The sequence below is a fragment of the Chlamydotis macqueenii genome, chromosome 17 (genome assembly GCF_036417535.1).
Source record: "Chlamydotis macqueenii isolate bChlMac1 chromosome 17, bChlMac1.mat, whole genome shotgun sequence".
Taxonomy (NCBI): Eukaryota; Metazoa; Chordata; class Aves; order Otidiformes; family Otididae; genus Chlamydotis; species Chlamydotis macqueenii.
This window is the reverse complement of record NC_141572.1, coordinates 11751959-11764296: the sequence shown is the minus strand read 5'-3', so window position 1 is coordinate 11764296 and position 12338 is coordinate 11751959. Positions and strand designations below refer to the sequence as shown.

At 53.3% G+C, this 12338-nt stretch overlaps 1 protein-coding gene across 2 annotated transcripts; it reads left to right on the top strand.

The window, feature by feature from the left end:
• Nucleotides 1–2597: 2597 nt before the first annotated feature.
• Nucleotides 2598–9441, top strand: MLEC (malectin). Of its 2 annotated transcripts, none has more exons than XM_086761554.1 (5): nt 2598–2805; nt 6154–6332; nt 7105–7281; nt 7441–7498; nt 8690–9441. In XM_086761554.1, exons 1-5 carry the CDS (start codon nt 2598–2600, stop codon nt 8917–8919), a joined length of 852 nt encoding a protein of 283 aa, XP_086617680.1. In that variant the 3' UTR covers nt 8920–9441. The 2 variants fall into 2 exon arrangements, with proteins under 2 accessions (XP_086617680.1, XP_086617681.1); XM_086761555.1 differs by lacking the exon at nt 2598–2805 and adding an exon at nt 3571–3696.
• The last annotated feature ends 2897 nt before the right edge of the window (nt 9442–12338 follow it).

Here is a 12338-nt window from a genome sequence, read left to right as displayed (position 1 = left end):
AGGTGCTCTGAGTGAGGAGGCAGAGGAGGTGCTGCAATGCTCAGTGCCTTGCCTTCTAAAAAAGGCTGAGTCCTTGGGTGGAAGGCAAAGAGAGGGGTTTTCCCCTCTGTTCAAGGAGGGGAACTCTTGCTTTTCAAGGAAACTCAGAATTCTCTTTACAAGAAAGAGTTGCTGATATTTTGCTGAGATATGCAGGAGCCTTGACAGGGACCCCAGGGCTTGGCACAGTCACGAAGCCGCTGGTGACGCTCCCAAGGCATGGGATGAGCTGGGTTAGCTCCCAGCTGCTGCTGTACACATCTGGGGCCAAAGAGACCCCTTCAGCTGAGGGACTTGTCTTGGCCATACCTAAGTGTTAGGTAGTAAATCCCTCACGTCTGAATTTCTGCTCCTGGGCATGTTTGGTCTGGGCCCCGCTGCCATTTTGTGTGTGAGGCCTGCGAGGGCCCTGCGAACCCGGGGGCCAAGGGGGCCCGCTGCCTCAGCCCACCTGGGCCATGCAAGGGGCAGCGTGTGGCCCTCAGCGGGACCTTTGCTGCCCTGTGGGTCACAGGGCTGGAAACAGGAGAATTTGCACCCATGGTCTTTGCTGTTTGTAACCTCAGTTTCCTCGGCCCACTGATGATTCATGCTGACCCTCTTCTCACTTCGCTTTCACAGCTCATGGCAGTAACCTGGTGACACACAAAGTGTTTACCTGCTTTGACATTGCGCTCCTGACCCAAGCACATCGCAGTTTAAGATGAGAAATCTTGAGAGATTAGAGAGGATTGTCTATAATCAGTACAAATGAGCTCTAACGAGGCCTCCCTCAGCCTCGCCAACTGGACAGCATTGTCCTGGCCGCGGCTGCTTGCACTCCTTTGCTGACTGAACTTGGGGGACACCCAACAGGTCACAAACACAGCAGGGATACGGGAGATTAGTCTGGATTTGGTCAGATGCTGCCAGAGCTGGGTCTGTAACATCAAGACAATTTGCCAGGAACCAGCATGAGGTGGCTTAGTCCAGAGAGGTGCTAAGCGTGTCTGTTTTACACTGCTTTTCTGCGTGTGGTTTCCTAAGCCACTCCGCAGTTTCAGGAACCCCTTCCCAGCAGCAGTGGCGTGGGAACGCAGCAGTGCCCTGTCTGCCCCAGCCCAGTTACCCCACGAGCCCAAGAGCCGGTGTGACAGCAGCAAGGACAGACTTTGGGGCCTGCTCTGACCTGGGCAGAGCACGTTAGGGAGCAGGGGGTGTGTGGTTACACCCCCCTCACCAAACTGACTCCAAGGCCGTGTGCTGGTAAGAGGCCTCCGAGGCACATTACAAAAGCAACGAGCCCATTTAATTCGCAAACTGTAGCGCTAAGTCTTTATTTCTAAAAGCAAATGCGTTGTGGGACACTCAAATTAATAAAACATCGTTGGGACTGAAGAGCAGCGGCTGATAATGCGGTTGGTGAGCGACGTGCGGCTGCGAGGCTTGGCTGGCACCCGGCGCTTTGAGGAACGCGGAGATCAGGCAGAAGGGCAAGCGTGGAGGCAAACATTCCGTTATTTGCTCCCCTGCACCCCGTAGCGAGTGAGTTTCATCCGGTCTCCATCCGTGATGTCTCACTCCAGCCCTCCCAAGACCTCGTCCAGGTTCTCCAGAAAAAAAAAACAACAAACAAAAAAACCCCAGCATCTTACGTTCTCCTGTAAAATGCAACACGGGGAGAAACGTCCCCGGCAGCATGACGGCCAGCTCCCCACCCCCCTTGGATCGGCTGCCTCACTCTTCTAGCAGATCTCTGTGGTCCGAGGGGCTCCACGCCGCCCAGCTGCTTCACTCCTCACCGGCCAGGCCGGGAGCTGCCTTTTCCCGTACCCCACAGCAGGGGCAGCGGGGGAACCGGCGTGTTTTGCTGAGGCGGAGAATCGGTACCGGGAGGTCACAGTGCAGCGGACACGAAACTACGAGCTGCCCCCGACGGCAGCGGAGCTCCAACTCTGCTCCCCACCGCCCGCCCGCTGCCCGCGGGGCCCGGGCCGCTCCCGGGGCCGCTCCGGGCCGGTGCTGCCGCAGCGCCGCCCGTTGCCCCGGCAACCACCGGCCTGCCCGCTTCCCGCCGCCGTCCCACAGTGCTTTGCGTTCCGGCCGCGCTGGAGCTCCCTGATTGGAGGGGTGGAGGTGGCGGGGCTCTTCCCTCCGCCGGCCGGCGCGGAGGGGAGCTCGCCGGGCTGCGTCCCCGCTCCGGAGGCGCCGCTGCGAAGCCTCGTCCCACCCCGCCGCCCCTTGCTGGGGGAGCCGGTTCTGCCCTCGCTCCCCTCCCTAAGCGGGCGGTACCGGCCCTGGGCACTCCCGGTTTGCGGAGACCGGCTCCCTTCCCGCCGCAGCGCGCCGCCGTCCCCTCGGCTCTCAACCAAACCTGCTGGCCCGCTCCCGCCTCCCATTGGCCCGGCGCCTTATGAATATGCAGATAGGGGCTCGCGGCCGCCTAATGGCAGCCGGGCAGAGAATTAATATTCGCGTTGCGAGGCGCGGATTGGCCGACGCGCGCACCGCCCCGGCAGCCGGGTAGGCTGCCCCCTGGCGGCGGCAGGAAGGGGCGGGTGCGGCGCCGGGAGCCCGAGATGGTGGGCGCAGGGGCGCGCGGGGCGCCGCTGCTGCCGTCGCCTCCGCCGCCCGTGCTGCTGCTGCTGCTGCCGCTGCTACTGCGGGGCGCGGCGGGCGGCCTCGCCGACAGCGTCGTCTGGGCCGTCAACGCGGGCGGCGATGCCCATGTGGACGTGAACGGCATCCACTTCCGCAAGGACCCGCTCGAGGGCCGCGTGGGCCGAGGTGAGGGCGGGGAGGACGCCGGTGCCGCGCGGGCGGCCGCCGGGGTGGGGTGGGGTGGGGTGGGGTGGGGGGAGGTTGTCGGTGGGGCCGCCCTCAGGGCCCGCTCGGCTCCGCACCGCCGGGGCCCGCCTGTGTCGGCGGGGGTCCGGGACCCACGTCCCCCCCGGCGCCGTCCCGCCTCCCCCGGCCCCGCCGCCGAGGGTCGGTGGGTCTCCGCGCAGGGCTGCGGTGGCACGGGCAGGCCCGCAGCGGGGTCTCCTCTCCCCCTCCCACTCAGGCCCGGCGTCGCGGAGGGGGCGGCTGCGGGGCAGCGGCGGCCCAGCCCCCACAGGGCACTTGTCACCCACCGGCACCGCGGTCACCCCTGTCCTCCCGCCGGGCCCGGCCGGGGGCTGCACCCCCCCGTCCCCGCGGCGGAGCGGGCCCTGCGGGCTCCGGGCTGGATTTCCCGGCCTCGGGCTGCGGGGTTGTGTAATGCCGGAGGGGAGGTCGCTCCCCGCGGGCTGGCGTGGAATTTCGGCTGGAAAGGCGATGACAGTGGTCAGGCTGCCAAACCGGCCGCATGCAGCCGCCTGGCTCTTTTTTTTTTTAATTTTCCACTGGAAGACCCCAGTTTCCACAGCAAGATCTGCCAGTTCGAAGCCCAGCCTGCAGCGCTCTCCGTACAGTGAGAACACGCTTTGCCTGCTCTGCGCAGCTGACTCCTCGGGGCGCGGGGCGATGCCTGCCACCGGCAGCCTGGGCCCTGCAGGAGGAAGACGCGCTGGTGGCTCTGCTCCGCTGCTCCGGTCCTGGCAGGGTGTTCGGGAGCAGGGCAGGGGCAGAAGTAGAGGCAGATGGGATGTGATGAGCTGCTCCAACTACTGAATCATTAACAGCTTTCATCTACCAGTAAGGACAGGATGGAGAACTAATCTTGCCCTTGCGCTTGAGTTACCTTCTCCTACTTCCCCTGAAACCGCTCTGGTTGTATGAATTTTACATATTTCTGGTAACTGGTGCATCAAAACTTAGTTGACTCACAAATATATGGAAAAGTTAGCTCTGCCAAGCTGCTCCTGCTGTCAGTTACAGGTGAGTGGTGGAGTGTAGAGCAGATAAGATCTCTGCTGACTTTTAAGTCTAATTTTCACTGTTTCTGTGTAGGATGGTGAGGATTGTCCTGTGCTATACAGCTAGGACTGCCATAGCTTACCCTGCATGAGTGGCATCCCGAATGGAGAGCCCTTTGGGCACACTGGATATAGGAGAAGTCACATTTACATACTAATATGGTTTATTAGGATTTTTTCACCCCCATGGAAGCTGACGCTCCAGTCATGCAAGGTGCCTTGGTCGCTGTAGGTCACTTTCTCTTCACAGACTTCTCACATGTTTGACTTGAAGGAGAATGTCCTTGTGGACCTGAACAATTTTATTTTTGAGCTGAGGAGGAAAAAAGGGTCTTCTTCAAGCACACTGTGACGTGTTCTTCCTTTGGGGGAAGCCTGTGGTGTCTCTGAACAGCAGGCTGTTACAGTAATCCTGCTTCAGCCAGTGGTGCCAGGCACAGCGGAGGAGACTTTACCCCTTTGAGCTCTCAGCTGCTTTTCTCTCAATGGCTTTTTATTGCACCATTGTTTGGTTTACTCTGGGCTCCTCTCTGTGTTGACAGGCATGTAATGGCTACAGCAGAAATATGTGGCTCACTGGGAGGAAACAACCTAGAGATAGCTTTTCTGGGCTGTACTGCCCCTGGGCAAATTAAAACTTTTTTTTTTTCTTCCTCAAGTCTCAGTTCAGATGCTGTGCCCTAAAGGACAAAATGTGCTGATGGCAATTACAGAATAGCCAGGTGCCAAACATAGTTGAGTCGCAGCTTAATGGATACTGCTCGTCGCTCGGTGAGCTACCTCCCAACGCGCTGTAAAATCAAGCTTGCTTCCACAGCTATGTCAACAGAGCTCTGATACACGGGTGACAGGCCTTCCTCTCCAGTTACCTTCTCAAATATTAAAGGACTTTCTTCCTGTGCAGGCTTTTCTCTAACAGGAGCTGACTTCTCTGGAGTCCTTAGTTCGCTATCGCTGTAACCTGTGGCTGGCCAGAAATATCTATGTGGGAGGACAGGTTAAACTTTTCACCCTCTGTATTTCTGGTGGTTAGAGTCTTCAGCCTTTGCGCCTGGGTTCGAGTGGTAAAGAGAAGCAGAAGATTGCCTGAGTAGCTGTGTGTGAAATGGGAGACTAAGAATTGGCATTAATTTCCCCTCGCTCGTTTGCATTGGCTCCGTCTTTGGCAACGTGCACTGGGTTAGTAGTTCTTGCTTTGTCTTGGCCAGTGCAGTGTCTGTTCCCATGGAAATGGGGGTGGAAGTGGCAAGTGTCAGCAGAGAACTTTGTCTGGATCAGCTTCTCCTGCCTGAAGTGCCAGTGGGCAGTTGGTGTCCACAGTCTTCCCTCCTGCCCCTGCTTTGCTGGGAAATTACTTTAATCTGAGCTCGAGGCATGCATCACTGTGCATTTGTACAGTAACCCTGACACAACAGAATGTCAAGTCTAGAGGTGGTGAAATAATGATGGAGAAGGGCAATTTTTAACATTTCTGTTATTTTCTCAGGTATTGTCCTGTTTGGGAATGTTGTTTGGGCCCTTCTCAGAAGGCTGTTCAGATGCCTGCAGACAGCGCCCATTTCAGCTGGGTGGCTGCGAGAACAGCAGCTGTTGGAGCTGCTGGTGCTCTTGAAACCCTTGTGTATCTTTCTGGCTTCCTTCTTCCTGTCTGCAAGCTAGCAGATATTGCGTGGCTGTGGTGAGAAGAAAAATTTTCTAAGATGCCTAATGCTTTTCACCCTTCTGCTGTTCCCCAGGTTTTCACTTGAGGAGGGCGAGTCTCTAAAACCTGATGCCATCAACTGCTAACTTCAAGTCTGTTGAATGAATGAGTTAAGTTAGTCCTACGCTGACTGTTTTGGTTTTGTACTCAGAGTTACTAATTTGAAAATGTTGTAAAAATATTGTAGGTGTTTTTCCTCTTTGAAGCTGGAGTCAATGGCCAAGTCCTTTGGCTCTATGCCCTCTTTGTGAAACAGGCTCTTCCTTCTGAAACGGTGCGAGTGAGTTTACTGGTCCTAGACTGCAGCAAGTCCAGACCTGTTTTTGTACAGGGCCAGGGTTCCGGGGCTTTGGCTGCCTCTGCTTCTGCTCCGTGTGCCTCCTCTGGTCAGAGCAAGGAGGGGAGACCGGTCTGAGGAGGGCATAAGTGCTAATGCCACTTAGGGAGTTAAGCACTTCAAGAGTATGTAAAGTATCCCTTTCACGTGCCTCAGAAATTAACCCTTCCTCTCACTGTTTTGTGCTTGAAACTCAGCTTCTGACTATGGTATGAAGCTGCCAATCCTGCGGTCCAATGCGGAAGATCAGATTCTGTACCAGACCGAGCGTTACAATGAGGAGACCTTTGGCTATGAAGTTCCCATCAAAGAGGAGGGTGACTATGTGCTGGTGCTGAAGTTTGCAGAGGTCTATTTTGCACAGTCTCAACAGAAGGTAAGCAACAGCTTCTTGCTTGTCTCTTTGATGCGAGTTCCTGGCTAAGACTCTGCATGTCCAGGTTGCCTCTGCTGCTTTGCATGCTGGAGAAACTTCGAGCTGGCTTAGACAATGGATGCAAAAAGCAGCCTCAGATTAAACCGAAGGGCTGAGGCATCTTTGGTTCCTCTTCCTTCATGTGGTTCTGCTGGGATTCCCCAGGTGCTGAGTGAAGCTTGAGTCATTACAGCCCTGAGGAGTACTTTCACTCTGAATTCACAGATGTGGTTAGCAGTTCAACATTTTACATCCTTCAAACCCTGTGTCCTTCACCAGCTTGTTTCCTCTTCACTGCTCTGCTGCAGGCTGTTAGTTAGAAGTGGCTTAACTCCCTAGGGTGTGGTGTGCTGCAACGACCCTGGGGTGGTAGGAGCAGGTCCTCAGCCAGTTGATGGAAAGTAAGTTATGAAATAAATGTGTGATTAAATCAGAAAAAAAAAAATTGTGCTGTCCTCAGTTCTGAAGAGCAGATGCAGGAGTTGTTTTGAGAGAAGTAGGCAGATTTCAGGGTATTTGAAAACAACACTAATGCTTCAGTGTCTTTACCTGGCTGCTTTTGAGCTCTGAATCCTTCTCAAGGCAGTGGAGCGCGTGTGGTGGGACAGTGCATGCTGCAATGCTTTCTGGTTCTGGGTGAATAACAAGCAGAGACCTTTCCTATTCTGTTCTCCTTTCAACTGTCATGTGCCTGAATCCATTCTGACACTCTGTCATTTCTTCCACCCTGAAGGTATTTGATGTTCGCTTGAATGGCCATGTGGTGGTGAAGGACTTGGACATTTTTGACAGAGTTGGACACAGCACAGCTCACGATGAGATCATTCCCATGAGCATCAAAAAGGGGAAACTGAGTGTCCAGGGAGAGGTTTCCACGTTCACAGGAAAGCTCCACATTGAATTTGTAAAGGTAATAAACTTTCCTGGGCAGAGCCCTAATCTTCCTTTTTCCCTTCTTCCCCAGCCATGTAACGCAGCAGTGTGCTGGAGGAGGGGAGGTGATGGTAGGTGGGGAGAACGTTTCTTGCCTCAAAGCTGCAGCATTGACTTCATTCTTTGCTTTCTCTAGGGCTACTATGACAATCCGAAAATCTGTGCCCTATACATCCTGCAAGGAACAGTGGAAGGTAAGCACAGTTTTTGAGCCAGAAGGCTCTTCCCCCTTGGAGAGCAGCCTGTTGCTTCTCAGACCATGAGATCATAGCTCTTGCTGACCCACCTCTGCCAAAACTGTTTCTCTCTCAGCAAGTTCCCACGGAGTGCAGTTGCAGAGTGCAGTAGGTGTGTAGTGTCCTCCTAGTGTCCTCCAAGTGCACAAAGCTGTGTCATTTTTGGAATAAGAAAAATCACTTTGGTTCAGGACTTCCTGCATATGGGGTAGAGGAGAAAGGAACACGCCTGGTCAATCTTAGCTTATAGCTACAGATAAATTCCCTCTAGCCTTGGATGTCAGCAGCAGCCCTGCAGACAAGTAATTTGTGGAGATCTTTCAGCTAGTAGTTAGGTGTTTCTTACCTGGAGCTTTGCTTTGCCTTCTCAGCTTGAGGACAAGGTAGTGTTTTTTCCCAGCTATCACTTCCTCTGGATAGCAGTGGGGAGTGCTAGTGAAGTCCTTGCTCTTTCACCATCCTCTTTGTGAGACCGTGCTGGAGTTGGGGTCCCTCTAGCTCCTGAACAGGGGAGGTTTAGGACCCCTCTCCGACCAAAGCATCGGATTGCTTTACTATTGGTCAGGGATTGCCAAGTGCTGCTGAAGATTTGGTGCGTAACCTTGTGGCCAGGTGGCACCTTGCTGTGTGAGGGATGTGCAGTTTGGGCTCCAGGCTCAGAGGACTGGATTTGAGTGGGGTTGGGCCATGCTGCTCTGATATGTCTGGAGTTGAGGGGTGCAGTGATGTGAGGCAGGACCATTTAAGGAAAAGTTTGTTCCCATTCCTGTTTGCACTGGTATCTGCTGGTCCCGCAGGCAGCTGGTGCTTGTTCTTGACTGAGCAGCTGCAGTATCTGACTCTGTATGCTGTAAGGGTGCTTTTGTGCTGTGACTTGTGTGTGACACATAGGTGGGGTGGAGAGATGTAGATTTCTTTGCAGACTGGGTCTTTAGATGGTCCTGCATCGTGGAGGAAAGAAATAGTGGTGTGAGCCTCTGTGACAGAGGGTGCTCCTATTTCCTGGGGTGCTCTGGCTGTGGTGTTGATGTGGTGACAGGTGCCCTGTTGCCAGTGTTCATGCTGGACTGGGGAGAGGGGAAGGGAGTGATTCGGGTGACTTCCTAGGTTACATCCTGCCTCCTTGCAACCTTTTTTCTTGTCCAACAGATGTTCCAAAGCTGCAGCCGCACCCAGGTCTAGAGAAAAAAGAGGAAGATGATGATGAAGATGAATATGATGACGGCTCCAGTGTTAAAAAACAGGCAAATAAGAACCGGGTTCAGTCAGGCCCGCGCACACCAAACCCCTATGCCTCGGACAACAGCAGCCTCATGTTTCCTATACTGGTGGCCTTTGGTGTCTTCATTCCTACCCTCTTCTGCCTCTGCCGATTGTGAGAGCAAGCCCCACAGAGCATCAGCCAAGGGGCTGGGAGGGAAGGAGTTGGACCAAACACGGTTGCTTTCAATTTCTCCATATTGTTCATAATTTAAGGAAGAAAGAAAAAAAAAAAGATTCATTTGGAATGAATAGCAGGTCCAGGTAAGAGGGAGCTTACCTTCCCCCTGCCAGCAAGCAGCGAGGCCCTCGCCTTCCACTTTGCACCATGCGCAGCCTCCGATCCTCCCTGGGGCATCCAAGAGTGAACTGAGTCCTGGCTGTCTGTGTATTGGGCTGTTGAAAGCTGATGCTACCAGTCCTGGGCCACGTCCCACACTGAGAGAAAGCCATGTGCTGCAAGATCTCTGCCTTTGCTGGGTGGAATACGGTTCCTTGAGCAGGGAAGCAGCTCTTAAAACCAGGCCTAGGTACACATTTTGTCTGGGAGCATGGAAGTGCTGTTGTGTGACTAACAGCTATGGAGGACAGAGCCTGGCTGAGCATCTCCCTGAGTATGAGCAACGTGATATGTGGTGTAGACTCCAGCTAGCCGCTCAGCTGCTGTGGAGACGTTCCCCTCCAAGGAGTGCAAGCTGCGCCAGGAGCAGAGGGATTTGTTTGGCCTAATTTGCTACGTTGGGAGAGACTTTCCTAGTTTGGCAATTGTAATGTTAGATCCATTGCAGAGGGGTTCTGCTGTAGCCTACAAAAGGCTGACGTTGTTAGCGTCTGATCAGATGCACTTGTTTTCTGTATTGATTATGGCTTTTGTTTCCTTTAATATCATTTTATTTTCAAAGGTTTCATTTTAAGCCCAGTAACTTGTTTTGCCCTCTCCAGCAAGTGACCTCTCCTTTGGAAGAAGCTGAGAATCAGGTGACCTAGAGAGGAGGTTGTGGACCTGTTCCTTGACCTTCCTAATGGTTAGCTCCCTGCCCCGTGATTGGGAACAGCCTGTGCCACAGGACAAAGCAGAGAGACTTCGCAGGTGCTCCATTGTTGCCTGTGGTAGGAACCAGGCCTGCCTGCAGGCAGTGAGAAGTGCAGTGGGGTGGGGTAGTGTCTTCAGTTTGCTCGGCCTTGTGCGTTTTGAGGCACTGTGGTGAAGAGGCAGATGTCTAACGTTTCAGTACTGTAGAGCAAGGTGGTTTGTTGCCCTCCAGAAATCTGGAAGTGAGCAGAATGCTGGAGACAAGGTCACCTGCCTCCCCCAGAGATATTTCTGCTAGAGGCTTGTGTTTCCACATGCAGAGCCTACGCCTGCCTGACAGAGCTGAGCAGAACGAAAGCCCTTTCTGCACCTGCTGATTTGGAGCTGCAGGCCCTGAGGAGCTGCCTTCCCACCGTCTTGCCCTCCAGCATGCTGAGCACTCCTGGATGTCAGGGGGAGATGTTCTGTGTGCTGGAGCAGGATCTGGCCCAGGCAGGGTTGGGTCCTTGCGAGTCAGCTTTGATGCTGGTGAGTTCTGGCCTTACAGAACACTTTACCTCACGCCGTCTGTCTTGGCCTCAGAAGTTCTTTCTCTTTACACAAGCAGCTGCACTGAGCGATGTCCTCCTTCCTGGGCCTGAGTTTTCCTAGAGGTTTTTCTTGGGTTTGATTCCCTGCAGTGGCTCAGCTTTTCTTTGAGCTGAGAAGGGTCAGCAGAATTCCCTAGTTTCTGGAAAGGAAACCGGAAAAGCAGCTTTTCTGCTTTGCTGGGCCCAAGCAGCTGAAGCTTTTGCTTCCTCCTAACCCTCAAGCTGTGATATGAGCTGCCAGCTCATGGGCTGCAGAACAGCAGCTGGGGGAGGTGTCAAAGCACTGCTCTGTGCGGCAGTGGAAGTGAACCTTGCCGTTCTGATTGCATACATCACTGCTAGAGGCCTGACCCTAATTCTGTGTCTGAGAGCTAAAAAGCAAGCAGTAGGACCTCAATTACCTTCTCTCCAATTGCACAAGTGGTAATAGCCGGTTTGGGAGAAATGAGGGTTCCTGCCACACCAGAAGGAGAAGACAGGCTTTGGGGAGAACAGATCCTAAGAACAAACCTTAGGATTAAAAAGTGGTAAGCTTGAAGTTGCCTGCTTTGTCTTCTAGCTGCTGTTAAAATCCTAGTAGTTATAAAACTCTTATAAAATAGGAGTCCTGTTTTCTTTGGTGGTGGTGCCTGCAGAGATTATCCATCGCTTTTGGGATTGCTCTAACTGGGCCACAGACATTTAGATCTTGTCAGTTTTGAGAAGCGTAAACTGTGTTGATTTGTTAAGCAAAGAACCTGAGCTTGAAAGCAGGCTTCTCTGTAAGGAGCTGTTCTCCTCCAGGCCTTTTAGGTTGCATTTTATTTGAGCGTCCTTGAAGCAGGAATCACTCAGCTTTTTGTGGCTCAACCAGTAATCTCTGCACTTCGCCTAGCATGAGAAGAGGCGTGCATTTAGGTGTGCAGAAGATGGAGACAAGTCTTGTAGGATAGTTTATCCCTGCCTCTCCTGGCAGCCAGGGCGCCCATTTGGTGCCATCAGCCGCTCTAAGGCAAAGCTCTGCAGAGTCATCTGTTGTGTTCCATTTGCTCAGTTCGAATGAAGATGTTTTACTTGAATAAGCCTTCATGGCTTCAATTTAGTTGTTTTGGCCTTGTCTTTGTGCATTTTTGTCACTGCAAAGCTGGTGTCTGAGTGGTTGGGAGGTTCCTGGCTCTGATGTGATGCTAGGAGGAGTTTTGCCTGTTAGTCCATCTCTTCCTGACAGGTTTGCCTTGGAAGGAGCCTTCAGACATGGTAGGGGATGACCGGTCAGCACCTTGCTGGGATTGGCATACTCAGGCTGGCTCCCCTTGCCATCTCTGACTGGCACCTGCAAGCCAGACAGATCAGTGTAATGAGGTACCTGGTTCTGACCAGGGAAAGAAGAAGTTTGGGTTGGCTTTCCAGCATGGGTGTTCGAGGGAATATCCAAGGCGTTGTTTAACTGAGACTGGCTAGAGATAAACCTGTTTGTGCTTTGTTGCCTCCAGCCAGCAGCAGGCAGACGAAGCGTATTTCCCTGTGCAGCAGTGTGGGGAGCTGGCTCAGAACAGACCTTGGCTTGGCTCATGGAGCTGTTGTGTACTGAGGGGCAGATAAGGCCATTTTAATAAGGCTTCCACTTAATCAGCGGGAGATGACATACCCGTGTTTTGGGCCTGGATCCAGCCTCAGGGCAGTGGTAACAAAGCCTGTTTTAATTACGCCCCCATCATCCCCTCCTTTTGTACCTTTAAGCCAGGCCATTGTCGCCTTCTGTGTGTGTGACTAGACAGCTCCGACCCTTTTGAGCATCCCAGGTGGCAGCGAGCAGAAAGCCAAATTAATTCCTGTCTCTTTTTGGTGCCTTTGTCTCAGGCTTTGAATAAAAGTCTATTTGAAGAAGCTTTTTTTTTTTTTTTTTTTTTTTTTTAAGGAGCTCTTGAGTTTTTCT